Below are 25,330 nucleotides of genomic sequence, written 5' to 3'. Positions count from 1 at the left end.
CTGGCGTCGTGTCAAAATTAGAAACAATTGTTGTATCTAAAGAAGACCTCGTCATTGGGAAAAGAGTTCCTTAACATTCTTCATGGCACACCCATTAAAGCTGAATATATAAATTCAAGAAAAAGAACTTCGTTAAAACACAAAGGAAATCTCCACGTTCTCAACCATTTTGGCTCTATGGCGCATTTCGTATTGAAAGTAAAAACAGTCGCACTTCGTATGGAAAGTTAAGAAGAAAAAAAACGTTTTAAAGCTTAAAATTTTGAAGAACAATATGAAATGAACAACTATTAATATCTTTTATCTTTTACTTGTTTCAGTCATTAGACTGCGGCCATGCTAAGGAACCACCTTGAAGAATTTTTAGTTGAATGGATCGACCCCAGTAAAAGCCTGATATTTATTCTATCGGTATCTTTTGCCGAACCTCTATGCTACAGGGAGGTCAACACACTAACGCTAGTTATCAAGTGGTGCAGGGATGATGGACACACACACACGCACGCACGCACACACACACACACACATACACACACATATACACACACACACACAGATATGTGATGGGCTTCTTTCAGCTTCCGTCTTTCAAATCCACTCACAAGGCCTTGGTTGGCCCGTGGCTATAGTGGAAGACACTTGCCCAAAGTGCCATGCAATAGAACTGAACCCAGAACCGTATGGTTGGAAAGCAAACTTCTTACCACACAACCACGCCTATGAAAACCTTAACTAATTTATTTACAAATCCGTGCGTCTTCTCTAGTCAAACGACGTTCGCATGTCTTAACGATATTTATACTTCAGCTAACATATTTATCATTTCACGCACGAATGTAGCCGATAGCACGTTTCACTTGGAATTGACGTCAGCTAGATAAGCACATGTAATATATTTTTTTTTCCTTTGTACCCAAATTTGTGTCTAATTGCACAGTGACTAAATCTAAGATTTTGTGAGTTTCTATGGATACCTCGAACCGAAAAGAAGTTAAAATGACCTTCCATTATTCGATACACCGGTCCTGGTTAGGGGTTTAACAAGTAGTTTGCTGATGTGCACACTATTCCATTTTAGACAGTCAAGATCTTGATCTATACCTTAGTCTCAGTTGTGAAGGTTAAAGCCGGGACCAAGGTGCCGCGCAGTGGGACTGATCCTGAAGCCACGTAGTTGCGAAGAGAGCTTCTGAATTACACAGCCATACCTGTTTCCATGTAATAAACCTCATCAATTAATCATTGTTGGGTGTTTTGCTAATTAATGGTTTATGTGTTTTCTATGCAACATTTTAAAGGTTTACTGAGGTGGTCCAATTTTAGTTTTTCTTTTTGACACAAATACACTGTTTGTCTGTAGAATGACTTATGAACCTTACAAAATATCAAGAAATGTTTTTATAACATTGATAAAATATTTAATTGAAAATTATTGTATGTTATTGGTGCAGGTGTGGTTGTGTGCAATGTGGTCTTGGTTTCAGTTCCACTACGTGACATCTTCGTAAAGTGTCATCTACTATAACCCCAAGCCGACCCAAGCCTTGTGAGTGGATTTGATTGACAGAAACTGAAAGAAGCCCGTCGTATGCCTGTGTGTGCGTATATATGTATAAAAAGATAAAAGATATTAATAGTATGTATGTATGTGTGTATGTATGTATGTATGTATGTGTTTGTGTGTGCATGCATGCATGCATGTATATGTGTATGTGTGTATGTATGTATGTGCGTTTATATCTATATGTGTGTGTCTTTGTGTTTGTATTGGGTTTGTTTCCCACCACCGCTTGACAGTCGATGATGGTTTGTTAACGTCTACGTAACTTAGCGATTCGGCAAAAGAACCCAGTAGAATAAGCACCAGAGGTTGAAAAAATAAGTACTGGGGTTCATTTATTCGATCAAAACCCTTGAAAGTAGTGTCCTTGCATGGCCGCAGTTCAGTGACTGACACAAGTAAAAAAATAAAAGATAAAACATATCAAACTACGAACCTGAAAACATAAGAAATATGATTATGGTAATTTTAAGAATTCTTAATATAATGGTTTCAACTTTTGACACAAGGCCAGCAACTTCGAGGGGGAAGGGGCGGGTAAATCAACTACATCGACCCGAGTACTCAACTGATACTTATTTTATCGACCCAAGAATTTTAAATATATATATTTTTTAAATCCAGATTAATATCAATATCACCTAAAAAAGATTTTAAAATTTTTTTATAAGAATTTTAAAACAAAATTAAAACAAATATTTCTGGTGGTATTGACATTGATCTGGATAGAAGAGGTGTTGGAAGGGTGGTTGTAAAAATGAATGGGTGTGTTGTTTAGGAGAAACCTATTGCTAATGCATTATATATATATCTTTTGTTTGATTACGCCTATTTTTAGAACGTTTACGCAGGTTTCAATAGCTCAACAAACGTACTTGAACACGTCATTCTGATCTCATTCATGGTACTCCAAACTTCATTCATATGATATGACAACATGAATATATGCATATGAACGGTTGTGCGTGTGTGTGTGTGTGTGTGTGTGTGTGTGTGTGTGTGTGTGTGTGTGTGTGTGTGTGTGTGTGTGTGTGTGCGCGCGCGGAGGTGCCTGGCTTAGTGGTTAGGGTGTTGCATTCACGATTGCGAGATCGTGGATTCAATTCTCAGACCGGGTGTTGTGTTGTGTTCTTGAGTAAAACACTTCATTTCACGTAGCTCTGCGAACACTTCGTCATCTGACGTTTGGCACGTCGCGTACCTGTACAGGTAATGTCGATTTGGTGGCGGGAGTTAGCTTATATACAGCATAAACATTTGATCACTATAAACAAACCATTTGTGTGGTTGTTCAGCAAGAAATTGCAGAACCTTCACACGTCTTCTAACGACGGGAGGGTCGTTGGACGACACAGTAGATCCATTCGGAGGTGAAACCCCAGTTGAGGAGTCCGGGAATTGTAGGGAGCGTGGAGTTATCCCTTAATTTCCATTACTCCCAGTTCTGTTCTGGCCTAAAACATTTGTATCTGTCACGGATCCATCTGTATGTTCAATAGATTTCCCAAGGGTGGAGGAGGTTCACATTATTTCTGACAAAACTGTCGGGAAAGCAGCTCTTCTCGGAGAAAGATACATAAAACTTGCAATCAAAATAGAGCTAGTCATTTTGCAACGCTTGTCACTGGAACATACTATGAAGAACAAGCGAGTGGCGCACGCACACACACACAACCGTTCATATGTATATATTCATGTTATCATATTACCATATGAATGAAGTTTGGAGTACCATGAATGAGATCAGAATGACAAGCTTTTGTTACTTAAATTCAATGACGTACAGATGTCTCACTGTCGTGTCATTTCTTGATCCGTTTCGTATCTTATAAAGTTCTACGGTGATGGATGCGTGGTGAAAAGTCATATCCACGTACATGCAAAGATGAAAGTAGATCAGAGTAATCAGGCTGACTATGAGACAGTATCATCTGACAAGATGAGGCAATCGTTATGTATGTATGTATGTATGTAGGTAGGTAGGTAGGTAGGTAACCCAGCGGTCCACTCTCCGTATGTATGTGACCTTATCTATCTATCTATCTATCTATCTATCTATCTATCTATCTATCTGTCTGTCTGTCTGTCTGTCTGTCTGTCTGTCTGTCTACACACGCGCGCACACTCACACGCACACACACACACACGCGCATATTGGCTTCAAATTTTGGCACAAGGCCAGCAATTTCGGGGAAGGAGTGAAGTCGATTACATCGACTCCAATACTCAACCGGTGCTTACTTTATTGACCCCGAAAGGATGAAAGGCAAAGCCGACCTCGGCGGAACTTGAAATCAGAACGTATAGACGGACGAAATGCCGCTAAGCATTTCGCCCGGCGTGCTAACGATTCCGTCAGTTCGCCGCCTTTGGCTTCATATATATTGACAGCGAGTCAACGGCCATCCAGTTGAAACAATTGGGAATGCGAGACCGCTTGCTTTCGTCACAGCAACCTTTCAATAACTCAAGTAAGACGGAACGACTCACTGCTGTAGTGATAAAAGAACTCGGACATTACAAAAATGACATAGCAGCACCCTGCATAACACATGTACCGGATTACTCATAAATCAAACATCATGGAACTAGTTACAGATGCATCTGGATCTGCCACCCGGAAAATTAACCCAAGTAATCAAGGACAAGCATTGCAATTCGCATTCGGCACGAAGCTTCTAGATAAATTCCCTCGATGAATCAATGACATACTTGAAGATGTGTAGTAGGTGGATTACAATATTAAAGGAGTAAACTCCGGATATGACTTGCCCAGATGAACTAACAGAGGTATGAAGAGATGCCATAAGGTTAAGCGCCCTTTATGGACGTGAAACCCAGGGTAACCCCATACACCAGCCATAACTATTTTTATCTATCTATCTATCTATCTATGTGCATGTGTGTGTGTGTGTGTGTGTGTGTGTGTGTGTGTGCGTGCGCGTGTGTGTATTTAATAGCATACCTTTATATAAAATGCCGACCCTTTTACTAATGATAGAAAATGGGGTATCAAAACTATGAGAGAAACCACTGATAAATGTCAACAATCGAGTAAATATCTGTACCTACACAGAAGCATACAGACATACAGAAGCACTTTAAAAATCTGATACAGTTGTAACGTATCGGTAAAAGTGTTAGCATCTACACAAGGCGCGCACACATATCAAACATCCATTTTCCCAGGAATCAAACGGAATTGTACAGCTGGATTCCCTTCCTGTTGCAAATCCCAAGAAAGGTAATATTTCCCCATGCCCAGATATGCTTGGAAACAAAAGGCAAAGACACAGCTTACATGACAGTGACACCTGCTGGCCACAATCACGCTATTTCAAAGAAAGGATACAGCAAAATACACACACGCGTGCGCGTATATTTGTATATATATGCATTCATGTATATATACATATACACATACATACTCACATACTCACATACATACATACATACATACATGTTGTTGTTGTTGGCACTCCGTCGCTTACGACGTCAACGGAACAGCCTGCTCGTGAAATTAACGTGCAAGTGGCTGAGCACTCCACAGACACGTGTACCTTTAACGTAGTTCTCGGGGATATTCAGCGTGACACAGTGTGACAAGGCTGACCCTTTGAATTACAGGCACAACAGAAACAGGAAGTAAGAGTGAGAGAAAGTTGTGGTGAAAGAGTACAGCAGGGTTCGCCACCATCCCCTGCCAGAGCCGCGTAGAGCTTTTAGGTGTTTTCGCTCAATAAACACTCCCAACGCCCGGTCTGGGAATTGAAACCACGATCCTATGACCGGAGTCCACTGCCCTAACCACTGGGCCATTGCGCCTCCACTCATACATACATGAGCCATCAATGGAACTGTAAAGATATGTAAAACTTTCCAAAAATTTAGCACATAAATACATATGTATGCATCTAGACATAAAAACGCATCCATAAAACAAACATACAAATCTGCGCATACACTAACACCAAATACTGCACACACACACATATGCACAAATACCTAGATGATGTTAATAAAAGTTCCAATGAAGAAGCCTAGAATCTATGTTAGAGTCCGACTCTTTCTCTATGGACAAGAAATACAGAAATAAAACTGATTGATAACATACATACATACACACACACGCACAAACACACACAGACATACAGAGTGTGTTTGTGTGTGTATGGTTATATATATGAGTGCATCGACGAACGGATGAAGGGCACTCAACATATTTATTGGGAGTTACATTTATGGATCAAAATAGTTTGATTCAAATTCCGTGGTACTCAAAATTTCAAAGCACGAAATGATGCTTATCGTCGGCCAATGCAAATTTAAATCTCCAAATTTCCAAGGGCTGACGATAAGCATAATTTCGTGCTTTGAAACGATAAGTACCACGGAATTTGAATTAGACTGTTTTAATCCATCAATCCATCCATCCATCTATCCATACATACATGCATACATTCATCCATCCATCCATCCATCCATCCATCCATCCATACATACATATGTATATATATATATATATATATATATATATATATATATATATATATATATATACATATATATATATACATATATATATATATATATATATATATATATATATATATATATATATATATATACATACATATATATATATATATATATACACACACACACATATATATATCCACCCCTCCCCCGCTTCTCTCCCACCCTCCCCCGCTTCTCTCCCACCCTCCCCTCACATTATCTTGACCACCAACTAACACTCTTTTTCTCACTTCTTTCACCCTTTCGTCACTTTTCTTTCTTTTATTCACTCTTTTCACTTTTCTTCTCTCCCTCTCTTCTTTTCTCTCTCTTATCATTATTATCTTTTTTGTCCTTTTTCTTTTTTCTCTCTTTTTTCCTCTCATTTTCTCTTCCTGTCTTCATTTTGATCTTCTCATTCTAATCATACACATCTCTCCCCCACCTCATCTATCCACAAATACTACCAATACATTCTCAAATTTTCATTCACACCACAAAACTCCTTCGAATGAGCAACACAGAATCCACGGCTCCATACTTAGAAAAGATTAAACATGAACTGCTATTGGAACTTCCATACTATGTACAGGAAATTTTTTTACCATTTCTACACACCACTTTACTCGAATAATGGAACTGCAACTACAATATTTTATATTTTACTTCTACTTTCATTCTCTTATTTCCCTCTATATTCCCTATCTCTTCTTTTTCCACAATAATTCCTTATTTCGAACTCAAACATTTACCTCTATTTTACTATCTCACATCGTCTCTGATGGAGGGATATCCATTATATCCCAGAAACAGCTGTAAGACTATATCTATATCTCTTTCCTTATAAATGTCCTGAAAACTCCTCACAGCCTTGGTTTTGTTATCTCTTTTTGTCTAATATACATACATACATACATACATATATATATATATATATATATATATATATATATATATATATATATATATATTGACAGGAATGGTAACAAAAGAAAGAAAGAGACCTCGATATTATGCAAATAGAGGAATTTATCTGTAAAAATATGTGACACTTATTCAGTAGCCATGATAAAACTTCGAGTTTCGGATGCCAGTGGGGGTGGGGGTCCACTCCAACATCTCTTCAGTTATCCAGCCACTGGAAATTCCTTTGAAAATTCCTTTGTTTTTAATTTCCCTTTGTGTTTAACGATCATTTTTCAAAGGAATTTCCAGTGGCTGGATAACTGAAGAGATGTTGGAGTGACCCCCCCACACCCTGGCATCCGAAACTCGGAGTTTTATCATGGCTACTGAATAAGTGTCACATATTTTTACAGATATATATATATATATATATATATATATATATATATATATATATATATATAAAGGTTATTTGCCAACATAATGTGGCAGTGCTGGATGGGACGAATGCTATTGTTGTTTAGCCCCAGGAAACGTTGTTCACAGCTAGCTATACGACACAATATCTGTGTCCTTATATTTTCGAACAGGGAGCTTAGCACCCCCATCCACCACAAAGCAATGCCTGTAGACCGGTTTCTAAGTTATTGCCCTTTATCAGCCCAGAGTAGTACCTCAGCTAGACGGCACTGCTGAATTCCCGTTCGAAAATATATAATTTTCAAAGTGACACATAGGCGCTGATCTAATAAATAGAAACATTATTATTTCTAAATCTCTCAAGGAGAGATATTCAGTAGCAGTACTTTAAAGTAAAGACTATTTGCCAACATAATGTAGCCGTCCTGGATGGGACGAATGCTACTGTTGTTTTGCACCAGGAAACGTCGTTTCCAGCTGGCTATACGACACAATATCTGTGTCGTTTCCTGGGGCTAAACAACACTAACATTGAAAGAGAGAGAGAGAGAGAGAGAGAGAGAGAGAGAGAGAGAGAGAGAGAGAGAGAGAGAGAGAGTGAGGGAGAGAGAGAGAGAGAAAGAGAGAAAGAGAGAGAGAGAGAGAGTGTGTGTGTGTGTGTGTGCGTGCGCGCGCGCGCGTATATTCCTTATGCATTCCAAAATTGGGTTGCCTATTTTGACGCATAGGGCATCAAAATATTCAGTAATTTTGGGGCTACCAAATAAAATATATTTTCGTTTACATATATTCTACGTTATCTCAACAACCAGCTATAGTTATTTGAAAGACACTGCTCTACAACGACCAGGTTTCATTAGAAAGTGAAAATAGTTTCACACTTTCAGTTTCAACCAAAATTACAAAGTGTTGCATTACGAGAGTGACGATGTTTCAATAATGAAAGTCATGTTTTGCCGAATTGGTCACATCTGTACTATAATAAAGAAAGCAGCTTATCATCTGTAATGCGATAAGGCTATAATATTGTTTCACTTTCATTCTTTCACTTTTAATTCTAATGTGATAACATTAAGATCATCTTATTTCTATTATATTTGAAATAAATGAATAATTTACATCCGAATATGAACAACATTACGCATCGTCAACTTTCCATCTTCACGGCCACCACAGCAGAATGCTGTGTCAGTGTATGTGTTGACTGACATAACGAACGGCTGGAGGTGAAACTCTTGACAAAAACAATGAGGCGGCAGCTCCAAGGTACATAAAAATACACATTTACCGTTCAATTACCAGTTAATAATTATCGCAACAGTTACAAAGTTGCAACGTATTTACAGTTACATGTACTTCTATTTGGTTAATTTATACTGCATACAAAAATAAAAACATACTACATACATACAAATGCTTACAAAAATAGGGATTAATGTATAATTTCTTTCTATGTTGATAATTTTTTGTTTACAATATTTGAAAAAAATATGCCACTAAAGAAAAGACGTAATCTCTCCAGAAACAAATATAAGGCGAGAGTCTGAAGAGAGAAGTGAGATGATATTTTCTCAAGATCAGCAAATGCATGAAGCAGCACTTAATGCTGGATCATTAAATCAATGTTTTAATGATTAGACAGAGGTCCAGTAGAATAGCTCTCGCAAACAGACTACGTACAAATTCATTCTTCACAACTCTTGAAACTGTTTTCAGATATGATCCATCTCATTCTTATAAAAATGATAACTCTGTCCAAATTGGTGTGCTAAACACAAATTGCTGTTTCTGTAGAGGCTTAAAATTTTCAAATGAAACATATGGTATGTGCTGCTCAGGTGGTCAGGTAACATTGCCAGCACTAACAGCCCCTTTCAACCTTTTATAGATCCTCTAGAAGGCACTGCCATCAAGTCAAAGGATTTTCTGAACAATATCAGACAATACAACTCTGCATTTCAAATGACATCGTTTACTGCATCTAAGAATGAATTTACGCCGACGTCAAAGTTCAAGGGCAAGTCCATCACCTCATTGGGTCCTTGTTACCCACAAATGAACAACCACAATTCCTCCAGATTTACTTTATGAGTGATGTAGAACAACAAACCCGAAAGAGGTGACAAAATTTCAGATGATGGGTCGTGTTAGACACCGCGCCGACTGCTACAAAAGAGAGTGTAGTAGATATGTATCCTGTCGTAGTGAGTTGGTCTGTTGGGTTTGAGTAAACTGCAGAGACTCGGTAATCGGAGTATAATTTCATTTATTTAGCATAAATGATACTGCGTTGAGCGGACATCGAAACATATCATTACATTACAAACGTGTATAACTAGCTACGAGTTATATGCGGAGAAAGCATGTATTTGGTTCAGCTTGGTTGATAGCAGTGAAAACCGCTTTTCTGGGTTGTTGCATATCTCAGCTGAGTTGATAGCAGTTAAAACCGCTGTTCGTACGTTCGAGTCTGAAATTGGTTTCTGGATAGTACTGGATAGTAGAGGAGCTTTATACTGTAGTCTACTACGTTCTTAAGAGAATATACCATAACTATATATATATATATATATATATATATATATATATATATATATATATATATATGGCTTCTTTCAGTTTCTGTTTACCAAATCTACTCAGAAGGATCTGGTCGGCTCTGGGCTATTGTAGAAAAGACTTGCCTGAGACGTCTGTCCAGCCTGCACATCTGCACATTTATGTGTGTATGTGTAAGAGAGAGAGAGAGAGAGAGAGAGAGAGAGAGAGAGAGAGAGTTTATTTACATTTCTAAGAAAGCTGAAACGGGTATTCTTGACAATTCACGTCCACAACCTTCCGTTTTGAAGAGGTAAAATAAGTTACCTGTTACTTGGAAAAAGAAATAAAGCTAAGTGTAAGGTAGGTCAAGCATAGAAAAACTGACTAATACGAAAGAAAGAGTATCTATCTATCTATCTATCTATATATATATATATATATATATATATATATATATATATATATATATATATATATATATATATAAAAATTAAAAACGTAAAAATAAAAACAGAACACAAAGGATTCCGCGGTACACGTGTTTCAAGCTTTATAGTCGTTGCATCATTATATTGGTATATAATTGATAGACAGGATGGTATAAAGCTATCTTCAGCCGCAAATATATTCTTTCCCAAGTATTATTATTATTATTATTATTATTATTATTATTATTATTATATATATATATATATATATATATATATATATATATATATATATATGGTCTACCTACATACGAGGGAGTCCTGAAAAGTTCCTGGCTTTGGGTAAAAGAAAATACAAGAGGATCAGTTAATTATGATTTTATTCAATATATTCTCAGATTCACACTTATTGCAGCGGCCTTTCGATTTTTCTAAGCCCTGTAAAAGAACTCAGAACGTCTGGCCTCCAACCAAGCCTATCGAAACGTCTTTAAAGCCAGGAACTCTTCAGCACCCCCTCGTAAGTGTACCACTCCATAACTGACTTTGTTCCTTTGTTTCAGAAAAACTGATATTCTTTTATGAAATCTCTTACAAACACGCTACAGATGGTATACATTCTGATTATATTGGAATTTGTTCTAACAGGTTTTTTCTGGAAAATTAACAGGAGTCAACTTGGATCTAGTCTTTCTCATTCGCAAAATGAGACTCCCCACCCCCGCCACTTAATTTTGCTCAGATTGCTTTCAATTTTGGTGTATCGATGCAACTCACAATTTTGATTACGACCAACCAATTACTTTATCTCGTAAATTAAAGAACCTGATGTTATTTGGAATTAAATTTGGGAAATTTGGGTAATTTTAGCCAATCAACAGGCAGCGTGGCATTAGCAGCTTGTTACCATGACAACCGCACGCTGTGCTGTGATTCACTGTTGTCTATATTGATTTTTCACACTTAGTATTTTTACCTATTTTTCATTTCATATATTTTTGGGACTCATTGACTCAGTTAGGTGGATTTATGATTTCACTAGGTTAATTATATTCATAAAAGTTTTAATTAGGAGTATTTCTTAAACCGTTAGCTTTACATTTCAACAGCTTAACTGAAATTTAGCCCATGTAACAGGAACTGAGAGGGATATCGTGGAACAGAGAAACTGTGGGTGATACAGATAATTTGACCATATTTTTTTAATTCTGCATGCAAAAGCATATAAGATACAAGCATCCTTTTCCTTGGGACAAAGTCTTTGTTGACCAGTGTTATTTTTATCGTAGTTTACAAATCCGAGCATAGAAACATTACTCAACTTTGGAGTTTTGGAGACAGACGCCCCTTTTCACACACACGCATACACACATGCACTTATATACTAATGACGTACATAAATACATGGCAGTATGCATAAAGTAAACACATGAAGACAGATATATTAATATAACAAATTTTTTTAAATGATAAAAACGTACAATCATTGAAGAGACATAAGAAACAGTAAGATGATACATGTTGATTTTATTAGGTATTTCTGTTTATTTTGAAACCTTCAATGAAATTAGGTATTTCTGTTTATTTAGAAACCTATAATGAACAGGTCAGACGCTAAGCTAAAAAAATTCACCTTAAAGTTGACACTGATCCTCAGTTTTTTCGACTTTTAAACCTCTGTAACTTTTTCTCCAATTTTTTCTCCGCAACATGATACCTTCAAAGCAATGAGACTAGAAGGCTACATTATTATAGCCGATTTTCAGATTTTTTACTTCCTTTTAAAAAATGTACATTTTGTGAATATAAAAAGCTAGACCCATCAACTTTGTTTTCTTATAACTTTCAGAAAAATGGTTACTTTTTCATAAAATTTTCTGTAATTACCTTTCAGATTGTGTAGATTATGATTATATCGGAATTTAATATATATATATTAAAAAAAAATTTTTTTTTAATGGCGGCTCGCACACATACTTCAGAATATTTTTCAAAAACAATTTCAAGTTTCGTTTCGTAGATGCAAATATGATGCATGTCTGCGTGCCCGTCAGTTTTCTATTTTTCATATTAAATTCCGATATAATCCGAATGTAAACCAGTTGAAGCATAATTGTAGAAAATTTCATTAAAAAATATCCATTTTTTTCTGAAAGTTATGAGGAAACAAAGACGTGGGGGGGACACATTTATGTTGGTACGCCATATACATATACATACATATATATGTGTGTGTGTGTGTGTGTGTGTGTGTGTGTGTGTGTGTGTGTGTTTATGTGTGTATTTATATAGTTTATAAATGTTACGTGCACGACAATATTTTGAAAAAGTCTAATCATTCATTTCATATGTATCTATGTAGGTGTGGATGTATGTGTTTGAAACCGATAAATATAATTTACGATAAAAATTTGCAGTTTCATTTTGATTAAAATACCAGATACATTCGTTTAGCGTCTCCGACTGTTGTTTCTGTTTCCTTCTACCAGTGTAAAACAAAATGCATTTTAATAGATGTAGGATATATATATTGGGTTGGGCAAACTGTTCGTTTGCTTTTTTTTCCCGTTGCGCATGTTTACTCGTTAGATATCTGACCTCGTTTGCTTCTGTTTGAGCTTGCGACGAGACATGTATTTTGTCTGCTTGAGATCTTAATCTTTTTGACCTGACTCAACTCTATACTGTTTTTCTCCCCCCATCGTTTTCTCTCTCATCCTTTCTCTAATTCCCTTTTTCTCCCCTTCATCGTTTCCTATCTGTCTCTCTCACTCCTCCTCTTTCTCCTGTTCTCTCTCTCTCGTTGCTCACACGTGACCATTGTCCATCTTTCTTTTCATCATGTGATTATCTTTCTTTTCCTCGTGTGATCATCTTTCTTTTCTTTCAGGATTGTCCTAAGGACTGGACGTATCCTATCTCTCTCTTCTATCTTTTCTCTTGTCACTGCCTTTGAGTGTGAAGTAAAATAGGTCCAGCTATGGATTGTTACATCCCGCGTCTTTAACATTTAAGAAATAATCGTTAATTACACAATGGTCTTATTCTTGACAATTACTGGTACTGTTTGTAGGAATGAATGAATGAATGAAGGAAGGAAGGAAGGAAGGAAGGAAGGAAGGAAGGAAGGAAGGAAGGAAGGAAGGAAGAAAAAAAGAAAGAAAGAAAGAAAGAAAGAAAGAAAGAAAGAAAGGGTAATAAAGGAAAGAAGGAACGAGAGAAAGAAAGGCGGGATGTTGGAAAGAAAGGGTGAGAGAAAGAATGAAAAAAAGAAAGAAAGAAAGAAAGAAAGAAAGAAAGAAAGAAAAAGAAAGGGTGATGTAAAAGAAAAATGTAAGGGTGAAAGAAAGAAAGAAAGAAAGAAAGAAAGAAAGATATAAAGAAAGAAAGAAAGAAAGAAAGAAAGAGAGAAAAGAAAGAGAGAAAGAAAAAGAAAGGGTGATGTAAAAGAAAAATGTAAGGGTGAAAGAAAGAAAGAAAGAAAGAAAGAAAGATATAAAGAAAGAAAGAAAGAAAGAAAGAGAGAAAAGAAAGAGAGAAAGAAAAAGAAAGGGTGATGGAAAAGAAAAATGTAAGGGTGAAAGAAAGAAAGAAAGAAAGAAAGACAGAAAGAGAGAAAAGAAAGAGAGAAAGAAAAAGAAAGGGTGATGGAAAAGAAAAATGTAAGGGTGAAAGAAAGAAAAATGTAAGGGTGAAAGAAAGAAAGAAAGAAAGAAAGAAAGAAAGAAAGAAAGAAAGAAGGAAAGAGAGAAAAGAAAGAGAGAAAGGAAAAGAAAGGGTGATGGAAAAGAAAAATGTAAGGGTGAAAGAAAGAAAAATGTAAGGGTGAAAGAAAGAAAGAAAGAAAGAAAGAAAGAAAGAAAGAAAGAAAGAAAGAAAGAAAGAAAGAAAGAAAGAAATAGAGAAAGAGAGAAAGAAAGAGAGAAAAGAAAGAGAGAAAGAAAGAAAGAAAGAAAGAAAGAAAGAAAGAAAGAAAGAAAGAAAGAGAGAAAGAAAAAGAAAGGGTGATGGAAAAGAAAAATGTAAGGGTGAAAGAAAGAAAGAAAGAAAGAAATAGAGAAAGAAAGAAAAAAAGAAAGAAAGAAAGAAAGAAAGAGAAAGAAAGAAAAAATGAAGGTTGATAGAGAGAAAGAAAAACAAAACAAGAAATTATTGATGGAAAAAATTCAAAACGAAGAGGAAAACAACGAAATAAAGTCGGAAAAGAAACTTAAAGAAAGCAAGTCAGATAAAAGATATGAAAATTGCTGGAATATTTACCATGCTTTAAGTTGGAAAATAATTTGTTCTGTTTCCGAATCCAAGGCACCAAATCGTGACATTCGAAATCAGTTCTCTGTTCCTGTGGTTTTGATATCACCGCAATTACTTTGTCATAGACACTAGGTGCCATTCTTCACTGATTCTTTTACTCTTGTAAGTAAAGGAACGAATAATGATAAGTTCGAATATTAATTAAACTCTCAGCAATCGATTCGAAATTGTGATGTTAATTTTTGTTTTGATTTTCCACGCCAGTGCATGAGGCTAATTAACAGGCCATGTTGTCAGCTTAATATACACACAACTAACTGTTGCGCACCACTCATATAAACAGTCTGTTTGTCATTCTTTCTCTCTCTCTCTCTCTCTCTCTCTCTCTCTCTCTCCTTTAATCAATATGTTCTCTCTATTAGACAGTCACACGCACACATATCTTTCTTTCAAGAGTTCGTAACATACACTCTCTTAACGTTACCCTTTGTTCGTTCGTTTCTTTCTTTCTTTCTCTCTCTCTCTTTTTCTTTCTTTTTCTATCTTTCTCCCTTTCTTTCCCTCCTCTCTCTCTCACACACATACACACAAGAACATACGCACGCGCATCCATCCACTCACGCCCCCCCACACACACACACGTACGCACACGCACACGTATACGCACGCACGCACGCAACACACACAAACATACACAAACACACACACACACACACACATACACACACAACCGTTGGTGCTTTCTCTTTATCCTCTTGTTCGTCTTCTTTCTTTTGCAGTAAACCTACACAAGCGTGATCCTCCCCCCCCCCTACTCAAACACCCTCACTGCAACTTTGTTTCTACACAACTTTCTGAAAAAAAAGTATATTTTTAATGAAATTTTCTAAGAATATGTTTCAGATGGCATAGATTACAATTATGTCGGAATTTGTACAGGAAATATATTTTTCGGAGCGGAGGGAGAGAGATTTCGAGTAATTCACACGCTCCAACTTTGTTTCTTCATAACATTCAGATGGTACAAATGGCAATTATATCGGAATTTATTGTTTAAAAGAAAAAAAAAAATGGCGGCGGGGATGGAACAGATATTTTACGCACCTCGAATTAGTTTCTTCGTACGTTGTAGTGATGTTGGTTACAATTATGTTGAAAAATAAATCATTTTTGAGGATCATTCCATCATTACCCTCCTGGAATTTGTTAAGTGAAGAGTATTTAATAAAATGAAATTTTCCAGAGTCACTAGCATCATTTGAAAAAGAAAAAAGAAAAGAAAACATGTATAGGCGCAGGAGTGGCTGTGTGGTAAGTAGCTTGCTTACCAACCACATGGTTCCGGGTTCATTCCCACTGCGTGACACCTTGGGCAAGTGTCTTCTGCTATAGCTTCGGGCCGACCAAAGCCTTGTGAGTGGATTTGGTAGACGGAAACTGAAAGAAGCCTGTCGTATATATGTATATATATGTATGTGTGTGTGTGTTTGTGTGTCTGTATTTGTCCTCCCAACATCGCTTGACAACCGATGCTGGTGTGTTTATGTCCCCGTAACTTAGCGGTTCGGCAAAAAGAGACCGATAGAATAAGTACTAGGCTTACAAAGAATAAGTCCCGGGGTCGATTTGCTCGACTAAAAGTGGTGCTCCAACATGGCCGCAATCAAATGACTGAAACAAGTAAAAGAGTAAAAGAGTATCATCAAACGCATATCTATTTCACGAGCAGACTGTTCCGTTGAATCCAGCTGGAGTACTCGTCGTAAGCGACGGAATGCTTATCTTTCGTCACTAATAAAGGTAAAGAGGTAAAAGACTCCCCTTGGTCATGAAAGACCATGGGATTGCACCTAGAAAGTTACCCTCCGAGGCACAAGTCAGGGTAAGGTTGCTTATGGAAGACCAGCAGTCACCCAAGCATACCAGTTTCACCTCTCCACGCCACTGATGTTCTCCGAGAGAAAGACAAAGGCTGATACAGATTAGCGCCAGTGACGTCACAACTCATTTCTGCAGTTGAGTGAATTGGAGCAACGTGAAATAAAGTGTCTTGCTCAAGAACACAACACACAGCTCTGTTCGGGAATCGAACTCACTATCTCATGATTGTGAGCACTACGCTCTAACCACTGAGCTACACGCCTTCACAAAGGCAAAGTCGACCTAGGTGACATTTGAACTCAGGACATAAAGACGGACGAAACGCCGCTAAGCATTTTGCCTGACCCGCTAACGATTCTGTGAACTCGCCGCTTGTTGTCACTAGTGAGACGCTAATATCTGAATCTTTCTTCACACTGTTCTGTCAACTTTTATCAGCTGCAACCACTCTGCCATTCTTCATTGATAATAAATTCAGGAGAGATTTGTTTGACCGTTGACTGAACACTATTCAATTTTTTTTCTCCGTGTTTTTCTCCTTGTCTCCGTATTCTTTCTGTTGAAGAGCGTAGCTCGAAACGTCAAAGACTTTCCGTATTCCCGAGCGTCATACTAATATATACTTTTGTTATTTACACCACCTGTCCTCGTCTGTTGTTATTATTTGTATATTCTCCCATATATATATATATATACATATACATGTACATATACATATACATATGATGCTCAGTATAGAAAATACGTAGTAGTATTCAAATGATATGAACTCACACTCCGAAGTCTTTACTGAGAGCTAAGTCCGCAGAGTGGCTATAAGAAGAATCCAGATGAACTGATATGGAGATAGTGATACAAATAAACACCTTTGGGCTTGATATATAAAATACACACACACACACACACACACACGCTTGTATGTACATACATACATACATACATACATACTGGGAGAGAGAGGGAAAGAGAGAAACAAAAACTGAAGCAGAGAGTTATTATTTTGGGTTTCCCTCATACCTAGTTTGTTATTAGAAAGATCGCAAAACATTACGGCAAAATACACTGATCCATTGACATAAGAGGGAAACCGCTGCACCGGAATGCTAAGGGACATAACTTTTCTCCCCATGTATTAGAGTTATTTCCCTTGACACTTTTTTTATCGTCAGCAGAAGTAAAAATTCCGAGTGTAGATGACATATAAATTCTTTTAGCTATGTATGTTGCTGTGTGTTGTGTTCTTGAGCAACACACTTTATTTCACGTCGCTCCAATTCACTCAACTGCAGAAATACCATCTCGGACCTCATACCCTTGACCTCGCGGAACATTGAGAATGTGACGGCTGGAAATAAAGACGGGTAGAGTAACACTCGGCTAGTACTTATTTCAGTTGAGTAGACTAGAATAACGTGAAATGAAGGTCATTAATCAACGATACAATGGCTTAATCGGTTCAGAAATCGAACCTACGTATTTATTACCGTGAGTCCAACAGCCTAACCGCTAGGTCACTTGAAATATCTCACAGCTCGAGTAGTTCTTCATGAAAAAGTCGGGTTGTGACCAAACAGAAAAATGGTTTTGTATATTATATTTATTCACTGATTCTCTAGTCTCGCCTATCCTCTTTGACAGTGAATAATAAAGGTGAAAGCGTGTGGCTACGTGGTTAGGGCATTCAGCTCAAGAACGCAAGGTCATGAGTTTGATTCCTCGCGGCGCGTTTTGTCTTGGAACAAGACTCTTTATTTCACATTGCTCCAGCCTAATCAGCTGGTCAAAATAAGTAGGACCTGTATTTCAAAGGGCCAGCCTTCTCACATTCTGTGTCACGCTGAATTACCCTGAGAAGCACGTTAAGGGTACGCGTGTCTGTGGAATTTTCAGCCATTTGCACATTAATTTCACAAGCAGGCTGTTCGAGTGATCCACCCGTCGATAAACTGGCACATCCGCAAGTTTAATAAGAGAAGGACTGATTTTTTTACTAGATAAATCATTTTGAGAAAATATTTTTAAAACTACAATAAAAGATGTATATGAAAGTGATAGGACAGTTGGATTAAACGACTAATATTCTAAAATGAATTCAGTTTATGATTGACACGTCACAACTTGTCAAATCTTGTGACGCAAATTTGCTTGTAATTTACCCTAAAGATGTCATCATTGTCATCAGTGCTTATCAAATAACATTACCGTTGACATGATAGCTATTATTTCATTACCAGAGTAAGTAAGCTAAGTACTGGGAAATATATATAAATAAAGAAGAAAGTAATTGCAACAAAGATGGTATATAAATCAAGCTGACGTGACAAGGTATCTAATGAACGATTAAGCTTATCAAGAAAAGGTGTTGACATTTGTGTTTAGTGTCTATAATAACAGCAAAACTTCAGCACAAAAGATTAGGTGACAAATAAAATAAGCATTCGCAGAAAAACAGACCTTGACATTAAACACCTCCCATACATAAATAAGTGTCAGCATATTCAAATCGTGGAAGAGAAGAAAGCTAACGTGGAATAAAAGATGAAACGGGGAACAAATATTAATGGACAGCTAATATTTTTTTTTTTTTTTTTAGTATAAATAGGAGATAACTCCAGACGTGTTTTAGGATCTAGCTTCCTCAGCAGAGTATGAATGTTCTGTGGTCATACAATATACCACATTCAAGCTTTTAGAAGATTATTTTGACCGCAGTATTTATTTAATTAAAACTCATCCGTTGAATACACACACACACACACACACACACACATATATATATATATATATATATATATATATATATATATATATATATATATATATATATATATATATATATATATATATATATATAAAATCAAAATAAGCAACACGGATTTTAAAGATGATTGCAGTACGCACGTTTCATGCTACTCCATTTATTTAAGTAATGCGAGCATTACATTAAATGCAATATGTAGAGCAATCTTCAGCTGCACAAGAATGTAGAAAATTACAGTAGAATAGACATATTATAATTGTGGTAACATTTAATATCAAAGTGGGAAGAAGAATACACAAAAATCCATATCTTGACATATAGCTCCATTTTTTTAAATCAAATTCTTCCACTGAAAAAATACCCAATTAGCGATATTCGATATGACAATTTAAATTAATTTAATTTAGTTCCTCAAATTGAATTAATTGGGTATGGAAACAGCTGTAGGAGCAAGGAATTTGATATTGTACAGTACAGAATTGAATATGTTCAAATAAACTGATGTCTATACGTCAATTTCTCCGTTTCCTTTTTTTATGTTATATATATATATATATATATATATATATATATATATATATATATATATATATATATATATATTAATAGTTATCGCCAAGCCAACATGGCAGTCCCAAAATTAGGACGAAAGCTGCCGTGAATTAGCTCCAAGAAGCCATCGCCTCTAGCTAGCTATGTGACACACGAAACCTGTGTCCTTTATAACCTTCGAACAGGGGAGGTCAGCAGTGTCCCCCTGCTGGTTTGGCATCTGCAGACTAGTTTCAGGGTGTTGCCCCTTAGAGAGAGAGAGAGAGAGAGAGAGAGAGAGAGAGAGAGAGAGATGCAGGAAGTAAATTGACACCTTTAATTTTCAAAATCTTTTATTTGATACGCAAAGCGAACAATTGAAATATAATCGATAGGTAGGACTACATACTTTAGTATTTAGTTGACATTCCCTTTGCAGTTTTTAATTCAGAAACTTCTTTTGGCATTGAACTGGTGAGCTTTGTGATTGTCTCTTGTAGAATTTCTGCCCACTTATCAAGTAACAATCGAAGCAGTTCATCTTTAGATTGAGGTTTCTGTCGGGTTTTTGTATAGCTCTATCTAGTATGCTCCAAATATTTTCAATTGGGTTCATGTCAGGAGATTAGCTCAGCCAAGGAAGCTTTTTGATTCTATTTTCAGTCAGCCATTGTTGATTCATTTTCTCTGTGTGGCATGGAGCCCCATCTTCCATTAAAAAAAAAAACTAATTTTTCGTTGTTCTCCTATGAATACATCGAAGTAGTCCTTGCTTAAGTATTTCGATGTATTCTTCAGAGCTTATGGTTCCAACACATTCTATCAGCTCAGAATGACCATTGCTGGTGACAGCGCCCCATACCATTACAGAGATACCACCATGTTTCACAGTTGGTTGGAGTCGTTTCAAATCAAATTCTTCATTGGGGAACCTCTAGACCCAAACACATCCACTGTCTGAAAATAATGCAAATCTGGATTCATCTGAGAAAACCACTCTATCCCAAAATGAACTGGATTTTTCTGACATCTCCATAGCCCATTTCTTTCTTTTCATGATATTAATTAGTTGAAGGAAAGGTTTTCTTCTAGCTGCTCGTCCATAATACCCAAGCATAGGCAGATATGTAACACACGTTCTTGGACTAACTTCTAGCTGTTTTGCATTGTCAGAAGCCTTCGAATGGGGGTTTGTTTTCTACAATTCTCTTCAAACAGCGAAGCTTCCTTTCCGTGGGCCCAGATCGGCCGGGATGAGAACCTGTTGATTCTTTTCCTTGTCTTTTGAATTGCACTATAATTCTATTAACAGTAGTAAGAGGAATTTGAAGATTTTCGGCAATTTTTCGCTGGCTAAGACCAGCCTCAGATTGCCCAACAATAAGACCTCTTTGAAAATCTGAGAGTTCTACTGATTTTTTTGTGCGTGGCATGGTTACACTTCGCAAATGTTTAATATAATGGCACCTGGAATGAAAAAGAATAATTACATTGCAAATTCTACACCGCTGGAAACATATTAAGATGCTTAGATCAGAAATTTTGAAAATCAAAGGTGTCTATTTACTTCCTGCATGTCTGTGTATATACGCACATACTTGAATGTAGGCGTCTCTCTGTGGTTTTACCGATCGGTGCGGAGGTATGGGCGCAACAAATCTAAACAGGATTGAAAATTGGTCATGTAACAGCCCAAATTGGTGATGTAACAGCCCCTTCTCAGACTATACCCACTCCAGACAACCAGATCAGAATATACCGCTGTTCAGACTACACCCCATGCTTGTGGACAAATAGCACAGATGTACCTCGCTTATAAAAGTTACCTCAGAGCATGTATAAATTTTGATATCACTCGATGAAGAATTAAAAGTTACATGTAAATTTCGATTTAAACATAGAATTATCAAATGCAAAATATATTATCGTGCGTTCCAACAACCATGCTCACACACACAGAAGACGTCTCAACGAACAAGAGCTAATGATGTATATATACCACCTTGAATAAATGTTGTTTGTGTTGATAGTCTGGAGTTCAGCGTTCCGTTAATTTCTTAATTTTATATAGGAAAGTCAGGTATACATCTAATGATGTATAACCCACTTTCCTATAGGTGTATATTCTGGGCTGGCTGTCTGGATCGGGTATAGTCTGGTATAGACCTTCCTCGTTTGCTTGCTGGGCCCTTCTCTTCTCTGGTCTGTCTGTTGACCGTATTTATAATAAACGTGGCAGCTAGAAGGACAGACATACTGCAGCAAAGTTTGTACCTAAATAGGTCAGCTCCTGTCCATTTGAACTTCGCCTGACATGGCTGAGGTCGTAGGTCAAAGGGAGATGATCAATCACTTTTTGACAGGAAAAAGAAAACCTGTTTTCGCGCCTGTTGATCGTGGGGTTTGGACGACCGAGAATTCTTATATTCGGTTTCGAATCTAGGCTTGGAGAAGGAAGTGTTAATTTTTACACATACAACGAAATGGCGTAGTAGTAGTAGTAGTAGTAGTAGTAGTAGTAGTAGTAGTAGTAGTAGTAGTAGTAGGAAGTATACGAATTGTGTGCGTGTAAGAAAGCTTCCAATAATGTGTAGTGGTTATATGCGTATCATGGTAAACAGATGCAAAAGGAATGTATATGCCTTTGAAGTAAACAAAGGAGTGAATCGATTCATAGTTTAAATAATTTATTCACTGGACTTAATTTGTGGTTGGTACACATAATTCTTCACTACATGCAAAATGTTGACAACTGCTACGAGTTGCTAGAAATAGAAACAGGGTACATCTGTGGAAATGATATGTCAGAAATGAATATGTTTGTGTGTGCGTGAGTGTACGTAGTTCATCTGAGACAGTAGTCTACCGCGGAACTTCGAACATTGCCCTGGTCTCTGCGGTCGCCAAAACCTGTTGTGTTGTATACCTTCCTCGTTTGCCTGCTTGGCCCTTCTCCTTCGTCTGTCTGTTGACCACCGTATTTATAATAACCGTGGTAGCTAGAAGGACAGACATACTGCAGCAGAGTTTGTACCTAAATAGGTCAGCTCTTGTCCATTTGAACCTCGCCTGACATGGCTGAGGTCGTAGGTCAAAGGGAGATGATCAATCACTTTTTGACAAGACAAAGAAAACCTGTTTTCGCGCCTGTTGATCGTGGTGGTTTGGACGACCGAGAATTCTTATATTCCGTTTCGAATCTAGGCTTGGAGAAGGAAGTGTTAATTTTTTACAAATGTACAAATGTATGTTTTACATAAATGTAAAGACAAATATCATAAGCCAATATTCTTTCGTTAATAAACATAACAATTTGTTCCTTGATGGTAAATCAGGCATAACTACAGATTCCTGCCCCAGCCCCGAATTTGGATGATCATAACTTTCAGAAAAATGGATATTTTTTAATGAAATTTTCTACGAATATGTGTTATATCATGTAGATTCCGAATATACAAAACTTTTTGGGGAAAGAGTTTTAGGAGGGTCTGGAGTAGGGAATTTGGAAAATTCACCGGCGTCCACTTCAATTCGTCTTAACTTTCAAGAAAATAGATATTTTTTAATGAAATTTTCTACAAATATACCTCGGACTATGTAGATTTCGGAACATAGGAATTTTGAGGAAAACAATAGGGGGTTACTTTTGAGGACCGTTCCCCACTCGGAGGTGTTTCGGAACAAGTCGTCCATATTTGTTTCATTTTTTCCGTTTTCTGCGTTTGTGCATCCGTAGATTTCTAGTACTCTCACACATACAGACACACACACTCATCTATATGTAATTTTAAAAGTTCAAATGGGGAATTATTCTATTCAATGTCTTTCTGTTAGAAACGTTTAGACCTTTAAATAGTATCTTTAGCATAATGAGTTTTCTGATGACAGCGTCATTGCTTGCTGCTTCAAAAAAGCTAGCGGCGGACTCAGGCTCTATGGGTGTTGATTCTTCGAACAGAGTGGTGACATTTAGTAGAGATGACCCGGAAATTGTTCCTCTTCGACTACTATCGCAAACAGCAGTAGCTTTCTTCAAGCGAACACACGTCATTGATTGGTTGAAATTACCCAAATACGACAACTTTAACACGAAATAACTTCTAAAATAGGAAATTTTGTCAAAAACGTTCAGCGTAAACCGTATTCTACGTGAGAAATTCTACCAGTATTCGAAGTTTCAAACTGTTTAGCTAAAAAAATATTAATTACAAAATCTGTAATCGAGATGGAATAGATCCGGATTAGGTTCTGGAGTGCTAAATCAACAAGTTGTTATTTTTAAATCCCTGAGCAAATATTTTAGTATAGGTTGACAAAAGAGGATTAGTTCGAAGCGATAAGGAGAGAAACACTGAAATAAATCGGAAATAAAATGCCGAAGTGATTATTTGTCCTTTCACAAAGAGACGAAGCCGAGCTTGATGTTCAACTGCGGAAAACTATTTAGAAATAAAATTTGTAGCGTGACACAAGAAGCCAGCGCCATTCTGTGCGAGATCTCACCGGCAGCCATTACCATATCCGAGACAAGAGCGAGATCTCGCCTACAACTATGTTGCCATGTGCGAGATTCTCGTGGGCAACATCTATTTAAGGAGGCGTGTTAAGGAAATTTTCTCTCTTCACTTTCTCGCTTACGCTGAGAAACACTGCAAACTGGCAGCTCACAGTGGGTTCTTATCCTGCTCTAACTTTATCCGTTATCTCCAGAGGTAATGTACCTCACGTGAGCGGAACAATAACGGACCATGCGCTGCCATACAGATGGTCACTGGGAGTGAGAACTAAAATAAACAACTATTGAATTGCATCCGCTTGTAAGCTTCTTCTTTCCATTTCCAGATCCTCAGACTACAGAAATAATTGTAATGGGAGAAGGTGATACTCCACAGGTATCATGAACCTTCTAGTCCCATTATAAATTAATTATAATCTAATACACTACCACACGCTGATTCAAAACAATACCCACGCACGCGCACAAATCCATGCGCACGCGCATATATATGAAGTAGAAGCAGCTCAAGGTATATAAACAAAATCGAACACACATACATAGGGTATGTGTGTTGTTAATTCGTGGGTCGATTGCGGTTTTTAGGCGTATGAGAATATATTCTCTATGCGCTTGGTGTAAAAAAACACTTGAAAGTAAGTTACAGTCAAGCGAGACAACTCACATCAGGTCCTTTCTCGGAGCGACAGACATTGATGCTTCGTAATTGTTTTGACTTATCAATGTCGCATACCGAGCAAGACCTGCTGCAAGCCATATCGCCGACTATGACTATTTGCCAACCCACGAACTAACAACACACAAACCTTGTATATGTGTATTCGGTTTTGCTTGGATACCTCAAGTTGCTTCTTATTCATACTTGAATTTTTTCCGTGGCATGAAACGTTGGGACATGCCACCAAATGGTGTCTTAACTATGTAGAATATAGTCATAGTCGACTTGCAGTGTGCCTTGTTCGGTATGCGACATTGATAAGTCAAAATAATGTCGAAACATCGGTGTCTGCCGC

General features: G+C 37.1%; 1 protein-coding gene across 2 annotated transcripts in view; it reads right to left on the bottom strand.

The window, feature by feature from the left end:
• LOC106878241 (cAMP-dependent protein kinase regulatory subunit) overlaps window positions 1-15,393 on the bottom strand; it is a 57,569-nt gene extending 42,176 nt beyond the window's left edge. The window contains exon 1 of one of the 2 annotated variants that reach the window (XM_014927411.3): window positions 14,635-15,393. In XM_014927411.3, coding sequence (XP_014782897.2) covers window positions 14,635-14,767 — 133 coding nt within the window. In that variant the 5' untranslated portion in view covers window positions 14,768-15,393. The remainder of the gene's footprint in view (window positions 1-14,634) is intronic. The other variant, XM_014927410.3, reaches the window with a different exon arrangement.
• Between the last annotated feature and the right edge of the window lie 9,937 nt (window positions 15,394-25,330).

Source organism: Octopus bimaculoides, chromosome 3 (assembly GCF_046866305.1).
Source record: "Octopus bimaculoides isolate indiv1 chromosome 3, ASM4686630v1, whole genome shotgun sequence".
Lineage (NCBI taxonomy): Eukaryota > Metazoa > Mollusca > Cephalopoda > Octopoda > Octopodidae > Octopus > Octopus bimaculoides.
The sequence above is the reverse complement of the archived record's forward strand: the minus strand, read 5'-3'. Positions and strand labels throughout refer to the sequence as shown.